General features: G+C 32.3%; 4 protein-coding genes across 5 annotated transcripts; 1 reads left to right on the forward strand and 3 right to left on the reverse strand.

The window, feature by feature from the left end:
* Window positions 1-981: 981 nt before the first annotated feature.
* On the forward strand, window positions 982-3,047 carry LOC102586470 (CEN-like protein 1). Of its 2 annotated transcripts, XM_015304582.1 has the most exons (5): window positions 982-1,319; window positions 1,906-1,967; window positions 2,426-2,466; window positions 2,552-2,809; window positions 2,888-3,047. In XM_015304582.1, the coding sequence occupies exons 1-4, from the start codon at window positions 1,116-1,118 to the stop codon at window positions 2,770-2,772; spliced, it is 528 nt and encodes a 175-aa protein (XP_015160068.1). In that variant the 5' UTR covers window positions 982-1,115; the 3' UTR covers window positions 2,773-2,809; window positions 2,888-3,047. The 2 variants fall into 2 exon arrangements, with proteins under 2 accessions (XP_015160068.1, XP_006365775.1); XM_006365713.2 differs by having other exon boundaries at window positions 2,552-3,047.
* A 7,668-nt stretch (window positions 3,048-10,715) lies between these two features.
* Window positions 10,716-13,015, reverse strand: LOC102586802 (uncharacterized). The gene has a single exon (XM_006365714.2). The coding sequence runs from the start codon at window positions 12,635-12,637 to the stop codon at window positions 10,799-10,801; it is 1,839 nt and encodes a 612-aa protein (XP_006365776.1). The 5' UTR covers window positions 12,638-13,015; the 3' UTR covers window positions 10,716-10,798.
* A 1,605-nt stretch (window positions 13,016-14,620) lies between these two features.
* On the reverse strand, window positions 14,621-17,897 carry LOC102587145 (60S ribosomal protein L10a-1-like). Its single transcript, XM_006365715.2, has 5 exons — window positions 17,782-17,897; window positions 16,378-16,597; window positions 15,683-15,848; window positions 14,988-15,193; window positions 14,621-14,905 (listed from the first exon to the last, which is right to left on the reverse strand). Exons 1-5 carry the CDS (start codon window positions 17,784-17,786, stop codon window positions 14,852-14,854), a joined length of 651 nt encoding a protein of 216 aa, XP_006365777.1. The 5' UTR covers window positions 17,787-17,897; the 3' UTR covers window positions 14,621-14,851.
* A 2,635-nt stretch (window positions 17,898-20,532) lies between these two features.
* Window positions 20,533-23,398, reverse strand: LOC107058634 (ABSCISIC ACID-INSENSITIVE 5-like protein 7). Its single transcript, XM_015304579.1, has 4 exons — window positions 23,230-23,398; window positions 22,304-22,551; window positions 21,222-21,293; window positions 20,533-20,625 (listed from the first exon to the last, which is right to left on the reverse strand). Exons 1-4 carry the CDS (start codon window positions 23,396-23,398, stop codon window positions 20,533-20,535), a joined length of 582 nt encoding a protein of 193 aa, XP_015160065.1.
* Between the last annotated feature and the right edge of the window lie 254 nt (window positions 23,399-23,652).

Genomic DNA, 23,652 nt, shown 5'->3' on the forward strand with positions numbered 1-23,652 from the left:
CAACTTTCCCTTCCTACCAAACACACCCATAGTCTTAACTATTTTCCCGCTATTCCATCATTAATTTCATGATTTAATTCCTAAAATCTACATTTATATATATATATATATATATATATATATATAAAAGGAGTAAAATTTCAGGTCCGTTTCAGTTGAGGTTAATGTGTATAATGTAAAGGAGGTCACATATTTTATGTAGTTAACTTAGCTAATTAATAGGCACGTTAAAAAGATTTTTATACAATTTGAATTGAAAGTGTCTAATATGAACAAATTAACATGTGTAGGATGACAATGAGGCGGGGCGGATGTGGGGCAGAGTGGGTTTAAGGCTATGCAGGGTGGGGCAGGGTGGATTAAAGCGGGTTTTTAAAAAAAATTAATGTGGGGCGGGGTAGGTTGCGAGTATATGTGATTTTATGTGGGTTCAAAGTTAATTTAAATTAATTTCTTTAAAGCTACTAAAATGACCAAGATAGTAAATGAAAATAGTTCAATAATAAAATAATACAATTTCTTACATGTTTCTTAATTGACCTCTTAAAATTAATTTTTTAAGTCACTATCCTATTGAATTAATACAACTTAATGAAAAAAAAAATTATTTGTATGAAATTTAATTTTAGTATCAAACTTAACTAGAAAAAGAAAATATTATAAAAATTATGTGGGGCGGGTTCATGCAGAGCGGATCTATGCGAGGCGGGGTGAGGTGGGTTGAAAATGAAAAAGGTTAAAATGCAAGTCGGGTTAAAAATTTTACGGGTTAAGCTCAACTCGCCCCACCCCGCCCCGCACCGCCCCATTGTCATCCCTGAACATGTGTTCAGATACTCAATACCGTAGTTCAAATGTCTAAAAGATATTCATTGACAAATTTAAAAGATTATCAATTTATTTAATCATTTATATTCCACATAAAAAAAATACTAAGTTTAGATGAACATGCATGCTTCCTTGTAGCCACCCCACCTCAAATTAATGTCCTATATAAAGTCCTCCTTGCAAGTAACATTCTTCAAACCAACTACCATATTTCTCTCTATTGCATAGGTTATACTAAAAAACCACACAATAATTAGTTAAGTGACCAAAAAAAAGGAAGGATCAATATGTCTTGTAGAGATATTGAACCACTTATTGTTGCAAGAGTGATTGGAGAAGTAGTTGATAGTTTCAATCCAAGTGTGAAAATGAATGTGATATATAATGGAAGTCAACAAGTTTTTAATGGTCATGAACTCATGCCTCCTATCATTGCTTCTAAGCCTCGTGTGGAGATTGCTGGAGAAGACATGAGATCTGCTTATACACTCGTATGTATTTTCTCAGTTTCAATTTGTCTGTCTTACTTTTTTTTCAAGTAAGTTTTGAAAAATTTCCTTACTTTCTTAAATTTAATATCCACTAGTACTATTTTCCCAACGAAAATTTTCATTGGAAAATATTCAGTACAATTTCTAACAGATATTTTGATCGAATTTGTGAGAAGAAAAAATAGTAGTGTTTTTACATGAAAATATTAGGAAGCTTTTCAGTATTTTAGCGGAAATCTATTTCTCATCATGCGTTTTTTCAGTGAGATGATTCAATAAGTAATGTATGAAAAAGAATATATTATATTTTATAACGTAAATTTCTTATTGATTCGTATTGCCATACTGTCTTTTTTTTTTTTTTACCCTCCCTAGGAGCTCCCACCCTTTTTGCTTTCTTGGTGACTCGAACTCGCAACCTTCGGGTTGGAACTTGGAAGTGAGGGGTGTTTATCATCCGAGCAACTCCCTCTCGTCATTGCCATACTCTGACTCATTTTCAGATTATCTAATTTATTTTTTAATTAGTTCTCTTAATTGTAATTTTCTAACTACTGTGTTGTTGTCTTTCTTTTGTTTGGAAAAGATCATGACTGATCCAGATGTTCCAGGTCCTAGTGATCCTTACTTAAGGGAGCACCTCCACTGGTAATTTTATTAGTTGTTGATAAAACAGCATTGAAATGCTGACAGAAGTATTGATAACTCCCTTAAATTTGACGTGAATTATTAGTTTCATCTCCAAACTATTGGAAGTCTTAAAAACACATTTTTACTTGACTAACTGAACTTAAATACACCTTCGATCTGCCACATGACATAGCAAGTGGTCTCAAATTCCTGTAGGAGCATGAAACTCTTAATAAAAAGTCGAGAAGTGTTAAAAATATCCTAAACTTGACGTGAATTTAGGGGTGTACTTCATTCATGTTGTAAGAACATGAGTGTATTTAAGTTCAGTTAGTCAAGTAAATAAGTGTTTTTAAAACTATCAATAGTTTGAAGATGAAATTAACAATTTACGCCAAATTTTATCGTGTTTCCACTGCTTCTCTCAAAGGCTAGTCATATTTGCATGGACTTTAAATTTGGTTTTGCTTTTTCAGGATTGTGACAGATATTCCTGGTTCTACTGATGCTTCTTTTGGTAACCAAATTAACTTGACTCTTTCATTATCATTTTATTTACTTAATTATATCTTCAACAAATGATCCGACATCAAATTATACAGGAAGAGAGATAGTGAGCTACGAGAGTCCAAAACCGGTGATCGGGATTCATCGATACGTGTTCGTATTATATAAGCAAAACAGAGGAAGAGAAACAGTGAAACCACCAGTAACAAGAGATCATTTCAACACTCGAAAATTTGCAGCAGAAAATGGATTGGGTTCCCCTGTTGCTGCTGTCTACTTTAATGCCCAAAGAGAAACTGCTGCTAGAAGAAGATGAATCAACAATCCATCTACATCAACAAATAAAAATAAAAGTATGCATAATAATATACACAGAATTTTTCGTAAGTAATGTTACTCCTGACTCCTGATCATGGATCATGTTGATTCAGGGGCAGTGCTGGAACATAGTGGTGGACGATCTTCATTTCCATATGGTAATTGAAGTCAAACAGGAACAAACCAGGTATAATAACAATCAAAGTCGTAGGTGGGTATTCAAATAAAGGAGAGTACTTTGTCCTATTATTATATAATTTATAGGATAGACTAGTTTGATGTATTATTATAAAATTTAAATTTTAATAATACATGTACGATTTTCAGTACCTATATTACTAGTTCTTGAATTACTTATATTGCAATTCACGAATTATTTTACAGAGTCAAAACTAAACTCTTATATTCCCTTTATTTCAATTTATGTGATATATTTCGTTTTTCGAGAGTCAAACAATTTAAATTCGATTAAAAATTTGTGTATGAATTTTTTTATTTTTTTGAAATGAAATTTATATATATATATGTGGAAACTATGTAAAAAGTATATAAGTCGCAAAAAATAACAATCCAAAATGTTTATAAAATATATAATTTGTCTTTTAAAGTCTTAATTTTCTAGCAATTTCTTATTATTTTTGCAATTAATAACATCAAGTAAAAGTTTTCAACTTTCAAGTGTTCAATTCATCAATTTACGAATATTAAATTATTCTTTTATCTCCAAAAATTTGATATATTTTTTTTACTTTTATTTAGTATATTAATTCTTAAATATCTAATTATATTAATTTTGTACTTATAATTTTATTAATTTAATTTTCATAATGGATAAAATAAGGAAAGTAAGTAAAAATGTTAAAAATTTGTGTCCCAAATATAAATAGTAATAAGAAAAAAAAAATTGATTTTGATAAAGATAGTATAAGTACTATATTTTATTTTGTATGTCTCCAATACCATCTAGTAAAATAAGAGACATAGGTGTAGGTGTACATGATATGAATTATTTGAAGACCCCAAAAACTTACGCTATAAAGGAAGAACATGAAGTAGATGTAGACATAGATAATAGTAATAATGATGATGATGAAAAGATACATCCTCTAATCTCGTCATTACTCGTACTCAGTCTCAAACTCATAATCTTCCTCTACTATCTTAAAAACATGAGAAAATTAATAATTTGTGAAATTATTTTACTTAAATAGAAAGAATCGACATAGTTTAATGCAATATTTGTCTGAATAAGTATCAACATAAGATTGGGGGACGAATCAATTGATTAGACATTTGAATAATAACGACAACGGATGAAAAGAACAATTATAAGAAGGTGCGGATGTTACTAGAGTACCAATCCAAACTAGATTCAATTTGTAGACCAGTAAATGAATTGGGACCTATAATAAAATGAAAGTCCGCGAATAATTAGCAAAAATAATAGTTTTGGCTTATTTTCCTTCGCACTTGCATCTTCTGATGCTTTTATCCATTATATATAGTCAGTGTATAATCTCATGATCAGTGGTTAAGTCAGAAGTATCGTTAAAGGTGTCCAAGATTTAATATATACGTGTGAAATTATTTTTTGACTTGTACACTTTGTATAATTCTCTATATACATTGTATAATTTTTCAATGAAAGGTGTCTGTCTGACTACACTGAGCTATATGTGGCTACGCCACTACCCATGATCAAAGATATTCTTAAAAGTACTTGTCAATCAAATAATATTAAACTCTATAAACAATATGCATACTACTTACATTAGTTATTAACGAATCTTTCATGTACCGTTCTCTCACTTTTGATTGTGAATGTGCTTTAAAAATGATTATTTAACAATTAGTTATCATCGAATAGATAGTAATTATCATGTAAAAACATATTTTAGCATTTTAATATGATGAAGGCAGAAAGGATGCATCAATAACAAGGGACCATTTCAACACAAATTTTTTCGTAAGTGGTGTGACGTTATTTAATAACAAAAAGACTAGTATCATAGTCGGTGCATACTCTGCCAATTAGGTTGCACCTGCGGCGCGCTATCCATTTACTTGTCGTATTTATTTATTACTGTCTTTCATGTTACCCTTTTCAAAGGGTTTTTCTAGTTTAATGTATTGGTTGAAACTTGAAAATAATATATAAGTATTAATAATACATGTATCATTTTCAATATCCATATATTAATAAAAAAAAAAATCTTGGCTTACTTACACTGCATTTCACGAATTATTTTACTTCAAAATTTAACAAGAAACGTTAGTAAACATGGCACTATGCAAGTGGTGGAGCCAGTGGCGGACCCATGATTTTCGTTCAGGGGGTTCGAAAAATAAAAGTATACACGTGTAAATAAGCCTTTAGAAATGGAAACCTTGAATTCTTTTGGGTTTAAAACCAAACTTTTAACACATTTTTTAAAGTAAAAAAAAAAAACTACAAAAAAAGAACTGAAAATTAAAAAAAAAAAACTAAAAAAGACTGAAACTGAAAAAGAAAAAAATAAAGTGCTATCACTAGGATTCGATCCAGTGATGTACAGCTTAATTTCAGGGGTACTTGCCACTGCGCCATCAGTTTCTCTTTGTTATTGAGGGGGTTCAAAATATATATATCTACAGAAATACACAAAATTTACCTTGTATATACCATGTAATTTTTTGCCGAGGGGGTTCGGGTGAACCCCTGAATACCACGTGGGTCCTCCCCTGGGTGGAGCTATAGTGCTTCAAGGTCAATACATCAAAAGAGATATTTAGTAGTAATAAATTTTCTGGCAGTATTTATTGTCGCAAATATATTTAACTACAATTGAGTTAATATTATATTGAAAGTCGTTAAAGTCTATAGTAGGGGTATTCAAAACCGAATCATAATCGATAAGTCAATTACAAATTGGCTTATTGGTATTGGGTTATCGAATAAACAGTTGGAGAACGGATTAAAATTTTATAATTAACAGTTTATTGGTGTACGTGGGGGTGGATTTTTCAAGTTCCTTATCGGGTAAATCATTAACCCGTTTAGAGTTACCGTACTTACATTTCTATTCTATGTATATTAGGCTCATTTAATATTTTATCATAATATATAAGAGTAATTATATATTCTTTCTTTGTTAGTCCTAACTCCAAAAAGCTAAAGCCGTAAAGCCATGAAAACCTATTTACTTTTCAATAATTATCTAGTTTGCTTTAAAGAATAGAGAGCAAGTCAGCAAACTTAGAAAAACACTGAAGATATGTAAATGAAAAGTATGGAGCAATTTATTGGTAAATATGCTTCCAGTGGACAATGAAAATGGGATAAGCAGTTGAAAATCTAGATCAAATTATCCATTTGATGTTGTTACTGCTTCAAGTTATTTCTTTTTATAAAGTGTGTTCATCGAAAAAAAGATACCATAGAGATTAGAGGTTAGTCGTTACACCACTCGATAACCGTCCGATAATTGCTAATATGTTACCAAATCAACCGATATTTTGTAGGTTGACTAGCTCTGATAGGTCAAACCGTTTAGCAAAATTATCCGTTTGATCTGTCTTATGAACAATCCTAGTCTTTAGTACTGTCTCTGTCCAACAATAGTTGTCCACTATTGACTTGGCACAGGAAGTAAGAAGTAGTAAATCATAGGGGTAATTTTATCAAATCACCTTCTTAAATATAAGCCATCTAAAGATTGAAAAGTAAATAACATTTAATAACAAGGATAAAATTAGACACAAAATGATAAATTATTCATTGATTTTATAAATTGGACATTCCAAAATAGTATAGTGAGCAAAGTAAAAATGAACAGAGGGAGTAATATTTATATAAAGTGTTGCTTATAGATATGCACATTTATTATTGCAGCTAAAAATAATATTACGATAATTATATTATATATTATTGTTAAAGGATTGCTGCAAAATCCTTATTATAGTTGATAAGTGTTCATATGCAGTGGTGGAGCCAGAAATTTCACGAAGGGTGTCCAAAAAAAAAGGGAGGAGGGGGGAATTGTCACGCCCCGAGCCTACACCTTGGGCGGGGCCGGCACTCGAAGACCATTGCTGGCCTCAAGCGAACCCTTGGCTTGGCTTACTAACTCAGTGGAAGACTTAACTCAATTAAACAGTCTCAAATAACAACTTAAAGAATAATAAACTGGACAAAGTGGCACTTAAGTCATTAAACAATAACTGAAGGATAAAGAAAGACATCTGCACTAATAACTATCTGACTGTCTATGAAGCCTCTAAAATACTGAGATGAATGTTGGGACAAACCCCACAACATCCTAATAAATGAAAGACTGAAAGCGAATAAAAGAGTCCTCCGGAATGCAAGGAGGCTCACCACTGACTCTGAGCTGCTCAACTGGATCAACGAGGTGCTGGATGCTGATCCTGGTTACCTGCGTCTGCATCAATGGGAGTTTCTATAACCAACAACCATCACATAAGAGCTATAGTGATAATACAACGATCAACCACACGCTGCCAGAGCATCCTATACCCGGCCAAAGATATAGAATATGAACTGCCAAATGGATCCACTAGTCTAATTTGAAAAGGATTCATCTGAAAAGTATGAACCTCTTCTACCCATGCTGGCTACATGGTTCTATGGGGGTTGTGGGTTCTTTGAACGCTCCCCCAATTCGGTGCTCAATACTACTCCCAAAAATGTACTGGCTCTTATGTTTTTAAAACATATTTCCTCTGTGATTTGAAATTAGTGCTCAAAAACTTAGCTCAAGGGCTACCTTGGAAATCAAAGTTTCCCTTTCTTGCTTCATTTAGAAAGCGATTACTCTTTTGTGAAAACTAGCCCGAAGGCCCTTTGGAAATCTCAGTTTTCAATCTTGTTTAAATGTGAAAACATTTCTTTTAAACTTCTTTGGGAATACATAGTCCCCATATACTTCTTTTGAAGAAAAGAACTTCAAACCATAGCTTTACTCTTGCTTAACTTCAAAACTTAAGTCTTAAAACGACGTTAAAACATTGTTAAAGACACTTGAAAACTTAAGAAACTTTGTTTTGACTTGCTTCTTAACTTCTAGACTTGGCTCTTAACTTCTTTGACTTTGAACATAACTTCCCTTGAATTGAATTATGGATTCAAGGTTCATGATCTCATGTTTATGGATGATTTCATGATGTTTAGATGTACTTTAGAGTGTTGGAATTGACTAGGAAACATAGGTACATCACTTAGAAACTAGTACGAAAAGATGGGGGGAAGAATGGGGTGAACTGGCGTCCTTGGCGCTCTGAGAGGCGTGGGGCGCCAGGCCCCAAACTTCAGAGGACAAGTTGGGGCGCGCTGGCTGGCGCGGCGCCCCACCATTTTCCCCAAAAAGTTCTGACTTTTCTCTTTCGTTTTTCATCTCAAAACCCTCTAAACTTCTATGGTTCTTTCCCCAAACACTTAGGATCATTAGTACCCTCAATACCCAATAGATTTAACTCGAAAAACAACCCGGAAACACTAATCAAATCAACACTAGGCATTCAACAATCAACCAACAAGAATTCAACAATGTTCTTCAAGAACTTCGCTTTCTTAACATTCAAACAACTCCAATTTTGCTGAATTGAAACAAGTTTGGTGTGTGGGTGAACTAACCCAACACTATGTGATCTCACATACCTTAATAGGGATCACCCCCGACGAATTCCACTCCAAACGCTTGACATTCTTGGCGAAATCTTGGCTTCTCTCCCTTTCTTTCTTCCTTTCGCTTTTCTCCAATCCCTAAGCGTGAATTTAATTTTCTAATCTGACTAAAAATAAGTTTTTTACTCCAATAAATCCCTAAAAACGAATTAGGAAATAAATTAGAGAAAAGACTACTTTGCCCTTCCCTAAATCTGGATTGGGACTTCCTCAATCCAACAACCCAACTTCCGAAAGGCATATCTCACTCATATGATGTCGAAATCGTGCAAACTTGGTGGAGTTGGAAAGATCTCTCCAAGTTCTTTCCAATCATATCAAGAGCTGCTACTAACTCATCTTGAGCTAGGAGTTATGGCTGTTTGAAAATGGCCAAAACTCACTTTCTTAACTTGGACAAAAAAAATCAGATTTCCTTATTCTTTCCAAAAATCAATATTTTCATATTTTAAACTCTTTATAGTCGTTTCTAGTTGCGAAATGTTACATGAATTGGTGCTAGTATGAGATTCGAACACATGAGCACTTAGGGCTCTTTCAAGGCATCTAAAACTACTGGCTACAACACATTGTTCTGTCAATGGTGTCCAAAATATGTTATTTAATCACTTCGCGTATCATTTTACTTAATGATACCAATATAGTATATATATATATATATATATAATGATTTAGTATCAGTTAAGCGAAATTATCAGTCTTAATGATATCAGTACATTGTATGATATTTTTTTAGTATTAGTTAAATGAAAATTATCAGCCTTAATGATAGAGGTATGAGCTGTAATTATTTATGAGAGAACGAATAATTTAGGAATTACTTTGGATTTGAATTTGAGCTTGTAATTATTTTAAATTTTATGACTCATTAATGTAGTTTTCCCTATCTTTTACTTATGACCTCGTTTTCTCGAATAGACTGATGAATAGCACAAGGAGAAGTGTATCCTTTAATTTTTTATCTTATATAAAAAAAATAGTTTCAAATATATAAATTACTTTATGATAAATATAATCATATTTTTATTTACATTTAAAAATAGACAAAAGTCATAGAAAATTATAATGACTATACATTATGATACACTTGAAAAGTTATATATAACTTACTTATACATGAGATATACACTGACTATACATTATGATACACTCAAAAGGATGAATATAACTTACTTATACATGAGATATACACCAACTATACATTCAGATACACTCAAAAAACTGAATATAGTTTAAATGTACATGAAGTATACACTGATTATATATTATAATACACTTAAAACTGAATATAATTTAGCTATACATGAAGTATACATTGAATATTCAATTCCGACCAACTCAAAATCTCTTCTAAACAGTCTCAAATTTTAGATATAAAATCTTCTCAATATATTGAGTCTTTTGATATATAATTTAGGAAAAAAGATCTGAAATATATCCGAACTTTGACCAAAATTGCTGTAACAATACCGAACTTTGAAAATGACATTTTACCCCTTGCACTATTTAATAGTGTATTTTAAAGGTACATATGTGCCCACGTGGACATCATAAATATTGCATCATTATAAATAGTAATGTGTCCATGTGAACACATATATACCTTTAAAATACATTATTAAATAATAAATAATGCAGGGGGTAAAAGGTCCTTCATAATGTTTGGTATTGTAACAATAAATTCGGCCAAAGTTGAAGTATTTTTCAAACCCTTTCCCTATAATTTCTTCATAGTATTGATTAATTATCACTTTGTTTAACAGGATAGCACCAACTCAATTGAAAGAGTTAACAGACTAATTACAAAATCTATTGCGCAAATGATTTTAGTAGACTGAGTATCTCTCTTTAAGATACTGATATCTTGTAGACAATACGTAATGAATTGATTATTGACACTTGAACAAGGTAACCATTAAGAATAAGTATTCATCTTCATACATTGATGATCATTTTGACTTAGTTAAAAGGCGACATAGTCTTTTCTAATTGCTTTGAAGTCTGAATACCACTTAATTAGTTGAAAATTAGGGCTCTAGACATCCCTAAAACATCTTTTAGTACTTGTTATGGATATTATGAATTTCTAGTTACGTTTAAATATTATAAATTTAACCATTTGAATTGAAAAACATACAAGTCAACAAAGTCTTGTTAAATTAGTCACAAGTCTTATCGGATTGACTAACCTTATTTTGTTCACAAGTTATAACAAGTAGGCCATATATTTGACAATGAAATGGAGGAAACACAAAAAGTTGTAATCATTTCAAGTACTATTGTCAAAAGTGTCACAATAACATCAACAAAATGTCCAATTTAATCACAAATTTTTCATTGATCAATCAATCACAACTAGCTTTTGATATTCTTCACCAGAAATTGCTGCTTCCATTATATCTTCAGGATTAAAATCCCTTTCTTCCATGAACAACGTAAGCAAATTCTTCGAAAAACCACTCACAAGTCCAACTCCTTTCTGGTTTGCTTTCACTGGTGTAGCTCTTGAGTTTCTCAAATTCCAAAACACAATCTCAGGTACACAATTCTCGTAACCATTCATCTTAAATTTCCTAACAATCGTCTCATAATCCGTTTCCCATGGATTCGTCGAGGCTTGATCAAATTCCATGTCACTGAATACAAACACTTTTTTGATCATTTCATCTTCTTTTAAACTCCCATCAACAGCCACTTTTAGTATTAAATCAAACACCTTTTGAAAATCAGTATTCATTCCCCATTCCATTTTTCTCACAAACTCGACTCTGGATATCAAACTCTCCCCTTCGACTATTTGAAGCATCGGGTTGTTACTGAACGTTATAAGCTTGCCTTTCCATGGCTCTACACTCAGCTCCGAAACAAGGACTCCTAATGCCACAGACACCTCCATTGGAGTACCCGTCATACTACCAGATACATCACAAATAGCAAGACAATTTTTCAACTTCCCCTTTTTCGACAAGTCATCTACTATTCTCTTCCATTGCAATTCAGCAACTTGACCTCCATCATCTGTGTCGTTTAGTGCTCCGATTATCTGATGAGGCAGCAATGCACCAGCAGCAATCTTAGCCTTCCCCTGTTTCACTTTCTCAAGATACTCTTTAAATCTGTCCTCATCATATTTCATGAATTTTTCTTTGTATATCTTCATAGCAACTGATGCTACTCGATTGTAAGGTATCGAACCCCAATCTTTTCGCCCTATATAAACCTCTGGCAACTCTAATGCAGCACGTAAAGGAACGAGAACTTGCTTCCTCAATCGATCCCTCACTCTATACGCGTAATGTGCATCTTCAATCCCTTCGTATTCAGGACACAATTCTCTTGGAAACACCTTCTTAGCTATAGTTTCACATAAAAGTGTTCTCTTATCAAAAGACGAATCTAAAGATGGACACCATTTAGCAGCAAGACTAATCTCCGTCAATTTCTCAGCGCGTAACAAGTCAAGATCCAACTTCAAACAATTCGCGAATAAATCAGATACGCGATCATGAAAGAATTTATAATCCGGATCAACTCTGTATCTATCAAAAGCCTTTTTCGCCATTTCAATTTTCTTCGCCCCTTTATCAGTACTCGCATTTAGTCCTCCTCCAAATGGTCTCCAATCTCCGTTCTCTGGTTTTAATCTCTTCATTTTTCTACCACTCTTTTCCTTTTTCGCCCTTTTTCTCACCTCAGGTCCTTCGAGTAACCTATACAGTATCTCAGGCAAATCCTTGAAATACCCGAAATTAACTAGAGATTCTAAATTACAAGCTAGGGTTTTAGGATGAAACTGATGAAGCCACAATGCAGCAGTGTAATAATTTTCTTTATCAGATTTTCCAGTACCACGAACACCACGCAAATTGCAGATCAGTTTCAATGCTGTTAGGGGATTATGATCCCAAGCGCGGTGTAAGTACTGGATGAGTGATTTGGGAGGAGTATCATTAACAACATGGAAGAAGAAATCTAAACAAGGATTGGTAGTAGAAAGATAAGTTGCAGACATGTTTTCAGTGTAGCCCATATTTGAAGGGTTTTGGACTTGTGTTGAGTTGAAATTTGCTACCATTAGATCTATGAATGGATTGTTGGTGGTAGTGGTGGTGGTGATGGTGGAAACTGGTAGTGATTTTTGTTTGCCATGGATTTCTGGAGGGCCAACCAGAGAAGCCATTATGGAAATTATACTGTAATTGGAGTAATCACCAACCGACCAATGGGGGCGGTCAAACTCTAATATGGATATCGAAAACGAATGGAAAATCAAAAAAGAAATTGTAGTTGGAGTGGAAGGAATGGGGCAGTTAGACTCTAGTATGAATACCGAAAATGAATGGACAATCAAACAAGAAATTACAATTGGAGTGGAAGGGATGGGTGATCAGACTCTAATATGAATACCGAACGCTAGCTGGGGTGGAAGGATTGGAGGTGTGGAATTGGATTTATAGCCAATAGAGAGAAAATTACTTGAAGACCAAGTATTTGGTTTGTTTTTTTTTAATAAGAAAAGAAAATAATCCTTGGAGGCCAAGTATTTGTTTTTTTTTATATAAAAGTTTAAAGTCGGTTAGCTGGAAATTTGGGGGAGAATAAACAATCCGTGTCACTAGAATATTTGGTTAATTGATATTTCATTTTGTTTGTTTTATTTTACTTTTTAATCCATTTTAATAGAATGTTCCTTTTATTTATTAACAACTCTTTAATTTTAATTTTCTACGTACAATAATAAGACCATAAGATTAACACTTTGTTTGGACAGTTGTTAAGTATTGTTTCATAATGTATCGTATTATATTGTATTGTGTTGTATCGTATTGCATTATTTTAATGAATACAATGTTTGAATAGGTTGAATCGTTCTCCGTCGTTACATAATGTCACATATCTATGATTTGGATGATATACCTACAAGAAAGTAGAATACGAGGTAGAGATACTATGAAAAGGTAGGGTAAAAGATGAAATACAATTATTAAATAATGAATAAAGATAAAATGAGAAAAAAAATATTAAGGTAACGACGCGATCGCACCAAATCGGTCGTTCAGTGAAATTTAAGTAACAATCAAAACAAACATTGTATTTAAACTAACAATACAATACAACGGTAATAACCATCCAAACAAGGTGTAAGGGGTCGTTTGGTTGGGAACAATCTTCGGATTAATTATCTCAAGATATGTGGGATAACTTATCGCATCACTATAGTATAAATGGTGGAATAAATAATCCAATGACTACTTAATACCTCTAACCAAATGCAGGATAAAATAATTATGCATTTTATTTTAGAATTATTATACCTTATTACCTCACGCCAAACGACTCCTAGGAGTTAACAGTCAAAACCCATCTAAAGTATCCTATTTTTTTGGAATTTTATACATGAACTATCAGGTGTGTGAATTTCCTACCTAAACTATCACCAAACACACTTGAACTATCAGTTGTCTGAGTTTTATAAAATACACTTGAACTATCAATTGTTTGAGTTTTGGACCTGAAATTTCATGTAGGAAAAGTAAATAATTAATGGTTCAGGTGTGTTTTGATAAACATTTGGTGATAGTTCAGGTAAGAAACTCACAGACCTATAAAAGTAAAAAAAAAAAAAGGATATTGTAGATGTATTTTTGATACTTCACTCTAAAATCTAAAATTTGACATCTTTAATTTAATATAATAGATTCAAAAAGTTTATTTATTTTCAAATAAGCATTTTTCTAAAGACCTCTTAAAAATCAAGAAGAATTTTGGCAGTTCTAAAAGTGGTTTCTTTCATGAAGTTTTTACCAAAAGTAGCAAGGAGTTCTAAGAAAATTACAACAGTAGAAAGAAATTGAGATTCAACTGGTTCAATTGAATTTTGCTCTCATCAAGACTTTTTGTAGTGAGCTTTTGTAATAGATAACATTAAAAGGATTGAGTTGCTTTAGAAAAACAATTCATTATATTATTAAAAGTTTCAATGACTTACTAAATGAAATGTCAAATATTACACTACTTATGTAATCTTCACACATCAATTCTTACTAATACAACATACCTAACATATTCCAAAAGTGAGACCAGAGAGATAGAGTATACACAGACTTTACCTAAAGCAACACCACATTCAACAAAGTTGAAAAGCAAAAAGGTTTAATAGCAGTTAAACCACAAAATTTGAGTGTTCCTTTAGATATGAAAGTTGACAGTATTCAAGAAAATCAACAGAAATAGCGGTGTTGGAAAGGAGAAAATAAAAGTAAAATCATAACAAAACTGATATCAAGTTTTCAACTCAGTATCCAGGAGCACAACTAAACAACAAAATCCAATAGTATCTATAACGCGTACAAGTCAAAATGCCTGAAACTGCCAAGATTGTAATACAATATTCTTAAAAGATGCGTTGAGTCTTTCCCATGGTACTCTTCAAGTACAAGCATCTCACCTGTGAGCATTAAAAACAAAGAAACATTAGTACTCGTAGAAACTATAAGGTAAAGGCTCATGGATAGACGAAGTAAACTCACATTTTGCCAATTCTTCTTTAGCAAGGATACTAGAAAGTTGACACTCATCTGCACGTTCTGGAAGATTTGTTTCTCCTCCATATCCATATTACCTACGGCAACTCCCATGCAAAGAACCTTCTTCAACTGGAATTTGATAGTGGCCTTGGTCTCATTAACCTTAGACTCGAGTGATTCCTGGTGGGAAACAAGGGTAGGAAACTTGCCTGCATTTTAAAGATAATGAAAACTGGTTAAGAGATGGGCAAAAAAGGATATAAATGAACCACTTTTAAGTGAGATGGGCATTTATGATCTTTATATTACACTGCTGCAATTGTTAAAAGTCGAGGCATGATGCTTGATGAGAACCAAACAGCAAGAAAAAGTACCGACTTATCTCACAAAACTGTGACCGCTTGGATACTACATTACTTGCTGGAAAATGCTAATTAGGAAAATCCGGTGAATTAAAGAGGTGAAATTAAATCAATCAATGTCTGGCTAGCAAGTGTGGTCGGTAAGAGTGTTGGACAAGGTGATTTTGTTCATCCTTACATATGCATAGACAAGTCAGGATATTGAGTTAACAGAAGTAGTTCTCTATCAAAATCAGCTACGATACCAATATGTACAACTATAAACCAAAGACATTAGACATCAACTAAACCAGCTCTACAGCTAGTTAAAACATCAAAATAGTCTACTGCACTTGCCTGCCTTGTTCAAGCCAGGCCCCAAGAGACGGGGGATCTGCTTGATAACAGCTTCTGATGCCAAGAAAGCATGGTACTTCTTTGCGAGCTTCTTAACCAACTTTTTGTTTTTGTTAAGCTTCTTCAGGCCTTCCACGTCCATGTACTCCAAACCAATCTTTTCTGCCTGGAAAACAAAAGCAATAAAGCTTTGATCACACTTTGCACAAAATCATCTATAGCAGTAGCTTTAGCCTTTAGGTACATTAGCAACCACAAATTTTCAAATAGTTACTAGGACTAGGCAGGTCCACTCCATATAAAAATTGCTGCTACCTCAAAGCTAAGAAACTGCCAGTCAAAAAAATGAAATTGCACTATCTAATATACATTATACAAGGAACTCGTGTTATATGTCTAAAAATCAAACCTCCAAAGTCACCAAGACATGTGCAATCAAAGCTACAAACTGACAAGAAATATTTCATGAGTTCTTTGATAATAAATGTTATCATCTTATTAACACACTAAATCTTGTAAGAAGATAATTGGATCAATGTTAGTATTATCTAAGGATCCATCTCCTAAAACTTAACAGTAATCTCGAAGGGATGCTTGTGTAAATGTGAGGCAGTAGCTTCCCAAATGTAAAAGACAAGGAATACAGGAAAAATGCAGCTCAATAATAATTCATGTGACAAGTACGGGCGGATTACCTCTCCCACATGCTGAGCATCTCCAAGCATGCAAATCTTCATCTTAGGGCGAGGAATGTGTGGCAACTTAACTGAACCACTGAAACGCTTGTCCTTTTGAGGATCATAGTTTTTCAACCCAATCTGAAGCTCAATGGTTTCAGTGAACTTCCTTTTCTTCTCACTTGAATCATTCTTAATCACCGTGATGGCTTCTCTTAAGGCATCACTCTGAAGCTTACTGTAGCAGAATCAACATCAAACTAGATTAATGAAGGTAATTAACCCAAATAACAAACTTAATAACGTACTTATCCAATATGTCATGCTAAAGGCACAGAAATAAATATGATCTTAACTCTACAACTCAATCAACTATACCTCAACCCAAACTAGGATTTTGAATTTATGAGTTTTAAATTTTAAGAAAAGAAAGTTAGTGGGTTCTTGATAAATTATTTACACATAATAAGTGATTATATTTAACATATACAAGGTATGCATCAAAACTACCCATAATCGGGATACTAGCTCTGCTCCTGCTTTTCCCCTTCCTGAGACACGGTAAGCGCCACCCTCGAACCTACTACCTATGAGTCAATTGTGTCCCTTTTCCTCTTTGTTCAATTTGTTTCAAGACTCAACAATTCGGCGTCATTGAGGCCAAATTGATTTCAACACTAAGCAATCCATCCTTCAAAAAAAAATTCAGGTTTCTCTAAACTACTGATTCTCTAAATCTCATCCATCTCCCTACACTAAACTAGCACTGACCATACTAACCTTATCAAAATGAATTTAAAATGTTCAAATTCTACACATAACTTGCAATATTTGAAACCTTCCGAAAGCAGTAAATTTTACTCGACTTTCTATATGTTTCAACTTCACAAATCAGTTTCTTCCGCTTGCATTACATTCATTTGCACATTCAAGATAACCCCACATCAACAAATGCCAATTATACATACAAAATAAAAAAAAGTAAAATAACACATCCTACAAAAGGAGAAATTATACAACTCTAGTTTCATTTTTTATTTTATAATCATAATGTCAGGACCCGTTTGCGCCCACCTCGACTAATTCCACACGATACATGTCACCTCCCATCAGCAACCGGTGTGAGTATTAACCTGAGACCTCGTGGTGCTCAACCTATCCATCTCTAGTTTCATTATCAAGTCAATAAATATTCAATCAACAATTATCTTACTAACCCAGATCCCATTTTTGAAAAAAAAAAGAAGACCCATATCCCTAATGAAAGAAAAAAATGAATGAATATGTGCCTATCAAAATACTGTCCAACAACTCCAGCAAAAAGATAAAGAATCAAAACATACTCAAATTGTGCAAAAAACAAGAACTATACAGCGTAAAATAGAAGGAAAAGCAAAAAAGATTGTAGCTTTGTGTATGTACCTCATGGCTCAAAGCAGAATGGGAAGAATTCTGTCTGCAAATTGAGTGAGCGGCGGAGGGGTGGCAAAGAAGTTGAGGGTTAAAGCAAAGTTCTCAATGGGCTTATTGGGTCTTGCTAGAAGATACATGGGCTTTGTTAAGAAAGTATATTTGTACATGTTTTAAATGAGACCTCAATTCATGTTTTAAATTAATTTTAAAAAAATATAACAATATTGAGATTTTTTTTTAATATTTTATACAAAGTTAGACTCATATTTACCTATAGTAACAGGATTTTGTAGTTTACCAAATATAACAAGATTCATGTTACAAGATGTATTCAAATGAGAGTCATAGTGGATATCATGTGATCTTCTTATTAAAAAATATGCGATTATTTTTTTAATTTTCAAATAAAAAAGTTGTGTTTTCATCAATTTTGATACACTATCAAAATCTCTCATAAACACCATCGAAGTTTCACTTGATTTCAACACAGAATCTTTTTTTTTTCTAAAAAAGATAAAAGCAATATTTAAAAATTTAAAGTATTCATCAAACTAAAAGTGAAAAAAAAATTGATACACAATGATCCGTGGAATTTAACATGTTGGCATGTTGATTTCATAATTAAAGAAATCCATGTTGAGAAGAAGAGAGGTAGACCAAGAAAGTATATATTAGATAGGTCTCCTAATGTTCTTACTTTAAAGACAGTTTTATCATCTACATTGTATATCGGTGATTCATGATTGACTATCCAAATTTAGAGAAAAATATAGGAGGTCGGATATACAAAGTTATATACCAGAGATACAATTATGTATGCAATATGTATATAATTGTGTAAATTTAATATAATATTCATGTTAGGTATTTGTATAAATTATTTATTAAAAAAAATTAAAAGTAAATTTATGGATCCAGGGTTCGTTTTATAAATAATAAATGAATAAAAGGCTAATATCCCAAATAACTAGTAAATAATTGTGTGTACTTAAGTAATTTATCTTATATATATACAAAAAAACTCGATCCAAAAGTTATCAAGTCTATAAAAGAAATTCCCTAGTTTGTAGGGTTTTCTATTTCGCCTTTTATCTTCTCTTTGTCTGCTCTTTTCTTTTCGTCGCTATTTTCATTTTCCCTAGATTATTCATAAAGTTCATTTAAGACTTTTGTAAAAAGAAAAATATCTATGGATTATGTATAAATTTTGTTTAAAAATTCATGTTAAACTATATTTGATTTTTATGAATAAAATTCATATATATATAAAGTATAAAAGTTGTTTTCTTTAGACATGTGATTGATTAAAATATACTATTGTTTACATACAAAATGTATACAAATATTTGTGTGTATTTTATATGTGGTGTATTCTTCTACTTCTTCTTTTTCAATTTTCATTTTGAAATTTCAACTAAAATCAAATCTAATTTTGATCAATTGTAAAGTCGTAGTAAAGACTAAATTAGAAAGAATTGAATAAAAATAATTTTTTTTAGGAAGATAAATTCGCGAGGAGAGGAGGGATTGCAATGGAATTTAAGTTTGAGAGAGAAAGATTTTTTAAATTTAAATTTGATTGAAATTTGATGTTCTTTTCTCTTTGATTTAGACCAAATTTAGGATATAAGTTGATCTTTTTTCTAAATTTAAAGCCTAAATAAAGAAGTTACGCAGAGGTGAAAAATTGTTGTCATTGATAAAATGTTGTTATATTCGGTAAATAAAGAAAAATCTTATATGTTTAGTAATATAGTATTTCATTTAGTTATGTGGTATGATTGTTTCAAATAATATAGTTTGGTGACTCTAAAGATAATTATTGCTCTTTTTCTTCTTTACCCAACTAGGTTGAATATTCCTTAGTTCTAGTGTTCCTAATTTTAGTTCATAACTAGAGGACTTGTTGAGAATTTTGGGATATTCTATAAAGAGCGATTTAATAAATTGGTGATCTAAAGTCAAATATATTATAAAATCCTTAAACTTATTTTATAAAATTATTCATATAATAACTAGACACAAAAAAAATCAATATTTTGATCTAGTAATAGAAGCATAGCAAGTGATATGTGAGTTAGGCATATTCGTGACGATTTCAAAGTCGGTTGTAGACAAAAGTATGATATTTAAGTTGAGAAAGCTAGAGAAAAAAAAAATTCTAATCAAATCAAACATGATACAATATAATAACGAAATCAAAGGAACCAAACAAAAATGGAAATTAGAAAGCGAAAACGTTAAACTTTTGAGAGAAAATAAGTATTTGAGGAGTAGCAGAAACTGTTTTCGAAGAAGCTAAAAAATGTAATTTTTTTCCTAATTTTTTATTTATTAAAAACACTTCTGAAAATACATTTAAAAGCACTTTTATCACCAAAAATACTTTTAAAAATAAAACTTCTCAAAATAAACTAATTTCAAAAATTTGGCCAAACATACTATAAAACTATAAATTTCAAAACTCTTTCTTTCATTCTTAAATTTCAAACATCACACAAAATAAGATATATAAGAAGAGCATTATTGTTTAACTTAAGTCCATTCTATTAAAGACTAAATCCAGAAAGTAAAAACATTAGTTAACTTACACACACACTAACATACTTGTATCAAAGGGAAACATAGTTAACAACAACACCATAATCCTTTTAGCAATCCTTAATATAATAAAAACTAGAGATGTTCACCATGAAACACTTGAGATCCTTCCAAGTGTTTTCACTTTATAAGCCATTCATTGAACTTTTGCTGATTCTTTCACCATGAAACACTCTTCCTAAGTTTCTTCAGTTTGTTAGCCATCGTCCATTGAGCTTTTGTTGGTTCTGTTGGTTCTTCCTTTTTCTCCTCCTACATCATAGGCACATAGCTATAAGTGTTTAGCCATGAAATTTTTCCAATTTTTTTCGGAGTTGAACTTCGAAAAACATATTTAGCTATAAAATTCTGGAATTCAACTTCTTGACGTTAAACTCCAGAATTTGAATATCAACAAAAAGTTGTTTTCGCTCCAAATTACTCAGAAAAAGTAAAAAAAACAACTTCAGTTTATACTCATGATCAAAATTTTCAAATATCATTTTTCACTTTTAAAACAAAAACTACTTTTTCAAATTTCATAAAGAAATATGGTCAAACGACCACTAATTTTTATTTTTTGTATTTTATTTTATTTTTCTAAAGTTTGGGGGTAGGGAAAGGGGAAAATAGGGGAGAAGATTATAATGTGTGGAATTGAACCTCACCAGCAAGCTAAAAATTTAGATAACCAATCAACTGAGCTACTAAGATGAAAATAATATAAAACTAATCTTAAGCATATTTCTCTTCCATGAATATATTATACTATAATTTTATATAGGAAATAGTCATATCATTTCTTTTATTGTAGATGCAAATCAAGTCTTGGTCATGTTAAAAAAATAAAAAGAGTGAGTAATAATTACCAGAAGTAACTTGAGCCTCTCATTCTCATCTCTCACTTGATCAAGCTGTGCCTCCAATTCAGCTGTATATGCCTGCATCATAGCAAAGATTACTCTGTTCAAGTAACTATCCTATAATAATCAGAGGCGGACGGACCCACATGGATAGGTGAGGGTGTATGTGTGCCAGTTAAATTCGAAAAAAATTTAGAGAATGTATATGTATGTGTATATACTTTGAGGAATGAATATATATTTAATTGTGCATCCTTATAAACAAAAGTGCACCTTGGGGCGTTTGGTTCAAGTTGTTGCTTCCATAACTGCGACCACAGATTGATCTTGGAATATCACATTTTCATTATTATTTTTTGTTTTTGATTTAAAGGGCTATAATAACAGCAAAAGTGCATGTATATTCATCTCACACTTGACTACGGAACTATCACAATCAACTATTACAACAAAACTATAATCAAATTATTAGAACTCATATTTGACCTATATATTTGTACTTTCGTTACTGCTTCCACCACTATGACCAATCGGACACAATATTATCCCTCAATCATCATTGGAAGTCTTACTAGCCCCTACATTAAGATAATGGTGCCCACACGATCTTCAAATCCCGAACTCATCTCTGCCTAAGTATTAGAAGATCATATTTGACCTATATATTTATATTTTCGCTACTGCTCACACCACTATGACCAATTGGACACGATATTATCCCTCAATCATCATTGAAAATTTTGCTAATCCTTACGTTAAGAAAATAGTGGCCTCGGGATCTTCAAATCCCGAATTCACCTTTGTCCTATAATCAACACAAGATGTATTTCCAAAGTCACCCTTGTGTATTCCTTAGTTATAGTCCCTCACACCATGACTACCTTTGTCTCAACAAATCCTCTGAAAAAATACACATTGCAAGACACATCCATTTTTTATGAAGCTGTGTTTCCTTTCTCATACATTCCTATTCTTGATCCTCCACAACAACAAACTATAAGAGTTGTTACTATCACAACAACATGTATCAGATAACTCTAAAACTCGTAACATTTAATTTGTATAGATGGAAAAAAAAATATACTAACCTGTTTTCGAGCCCTGGATCGTTGAGCAGATGCTCTGTTCCTAATCATTCGACGTTGCCTCTTATCCATCAGTGTTTCTTCTTCAACTGTAGCAGCCCTTCTTCTCCTATTACCTCCTCCTGCTGCTTCACTACCATCACTGTTGGGATTTTCAGCATTTCCTCTAGCAGGAGCAATTTCATCATTTTCATTGAGATCATCAGCAGCTTGTTCAAAGATTTGATCAGCACCATAACTGAAATCAAGTCCTGCTTCCATGAAAAAACAAAAGATGCATTATTGTTTTCTTCAGAAATGCAGGATAAGGTCTGACCATTCCCCAGGAGGCCAGGACTGCCCTTTTTCTTTGGTAAATGGTCCAATTTAAACTATGTGCACAAAATGTAAAACTTGATGTATTAGATTGTCCCATGTCAAAATGATTCATAACCGTAAAGATATGATACCTAAGTCTAACTCATTCCCAGAAGTTAGCTCATGAGGGGAGGACTGTCCAAATTCATATAATGAGATCACCGGTCCATTCCCAACTAATGTAGGACTTTTACCCATTCTAACAACCCTGTTCATACCCAGGCCCAACTAGAGCGTGGATCAGGAGCTCAAACGGGATGTACCAAGCTCTAATACCATGTAAAAATTTGACACGTGAACCTAACTCAACTCCAAAAGCTAGTTCATGAGTGGAGAATTACTCAAGTTCATATAAAGAAGAGGAAAAACTCAACATTCTTTTATTAATTAAGTGTAATTTAGTAAACTATACATTGTGTTTATTATTATCTTAATGAGTATGAAAATAACTAAAATGATAGTTAAAATGGAATGGAGAGAGCATATATGTGAATTCAAACATTAGTTTTTCATTTTAGAAATAATTAAAAATTAAATATATAAGAAGTATAGTATTATAAACATGATGTTACCTTCATCTAGAGTTGAATTGGACCCAACTTCATTTCCTTCAGGTTGATAAAAATGGCTGAACAGCTCATTCAAAGAGGCATTGTCAGGAAGATTATCTGAAGATCCTTCTTGCACTTGTGGTGGTTCGACCTTATAACAACCAACACTTTCGTCCTCAGAAACATCCATACCTTAGTAACAAGTAAAATATTGTTGTGTAAGAGTGAATGTTGGATCGCGAAAGTTCAATACATTCACAAGATGAATGTTTCAGAAATTAAATGTGATGTTGATCGATGTATGTTCATACAAGATTAGAAATGATCATATGTGCGAGAAGGTTCAAATAGCATAAATCGAGGATAAAATGCAAGAAGGTTGTTTGAGATGACATAATTTGGAATGCATATGATGAGTGAATGTAAAGAAGAAGAGGTAGACCT

This window comes from Solanum tuberosum, unplaced genomic scaffold, assembly GCF_000226075.1.
Source record: "Solanum tuberosum cultivar DM 1-3 516 R44 unplaced genomic scaffold, SolTub_3.0 scf00560, whole genome shotgun sequence".
NCBI lineage: Eukaryota > Viridiplantae > Streptophyta > Magnoliopsida > Solanales > Solanaceae > Solanum > Solanum tuberosum.

What these genes read in the sequence shown, in the direction of transcription:
- LOC102586470 (XM_006365713.2), top strand. Translation starts at nt 1,116, where the DNA reads ATGTCTTGTAGAGATATTGAACCACTTATTGTTGCAAGAGTGATTGGA. An exon ending in TTAAGGGAGCACCTCCACTG is followed by an intron (nt 1,968 to 2,425) that starts GTAATTTTATTA and finishes TTGCTTTTTCAG; the next exon opens with GATTGTGACAGATATTCCTG. An exon ending in TTCTACTGATGCTTCTTTTG is followed by an intron (nt 2,467 to 2,551) that starts GTAACCAAATTA and finishes CAAATTATACAG; the next exon opens with GAAGAGAGATAGTGAGCTAC.
- LOC102586802 (XM_006365714.2), bottom strand. Translation starts at nt 12,637, where the DNA reads ATGGCTTCTCTGGTTGGCCCTCCAGAAATCCATGGCAAACAAAAATCA.
- LOC102587145 (XM_006365715.2), bottom strand. An exon ending in GCCTGGCTTGAACAAGGCAG is followed by an intron (nt 15,194 to 15,682) that starts GCAAGTGCAGTA and finishes TTTAAAATGCAG; the next exon opens with GCAAGTTTCCTACCCTTGTT. An exon ending in TAAAGAAGAATTGGCAAAAT is followed by an intron (nt 14,906 to 14,987) that starts GTGAGTTTACTT and finishes TAATGCTCACAG; the next exon opens with GTGAGATGCTTGTACTTGAA.
- LOC107058634 (XM_015304579.1), bottom strand. Translation starts at nt 23,398, where the DNA reads ATGGATGTTTCTGAGGACGAAAGTGTTGGTTGTTATAAGGTCGAACCA. An exon ending in GATCCAGGGCTCGAAAACAG is followed by an intron (nt 21,294 to 22,303) that starts GTTAGTATATTT and finishes GCTATGATGCAG; the next exon opens with GCATATACAGCTGAATTGGA. An exon ending in AGAGGCTCAAGTTACTTCTG is followed by an intron (nt 20,626 to 21,221) that starts GTAATTATTACT and finishes CCTATGATGTAG; the next exon opens with GAGGAGAAAAAGGAAGAACC.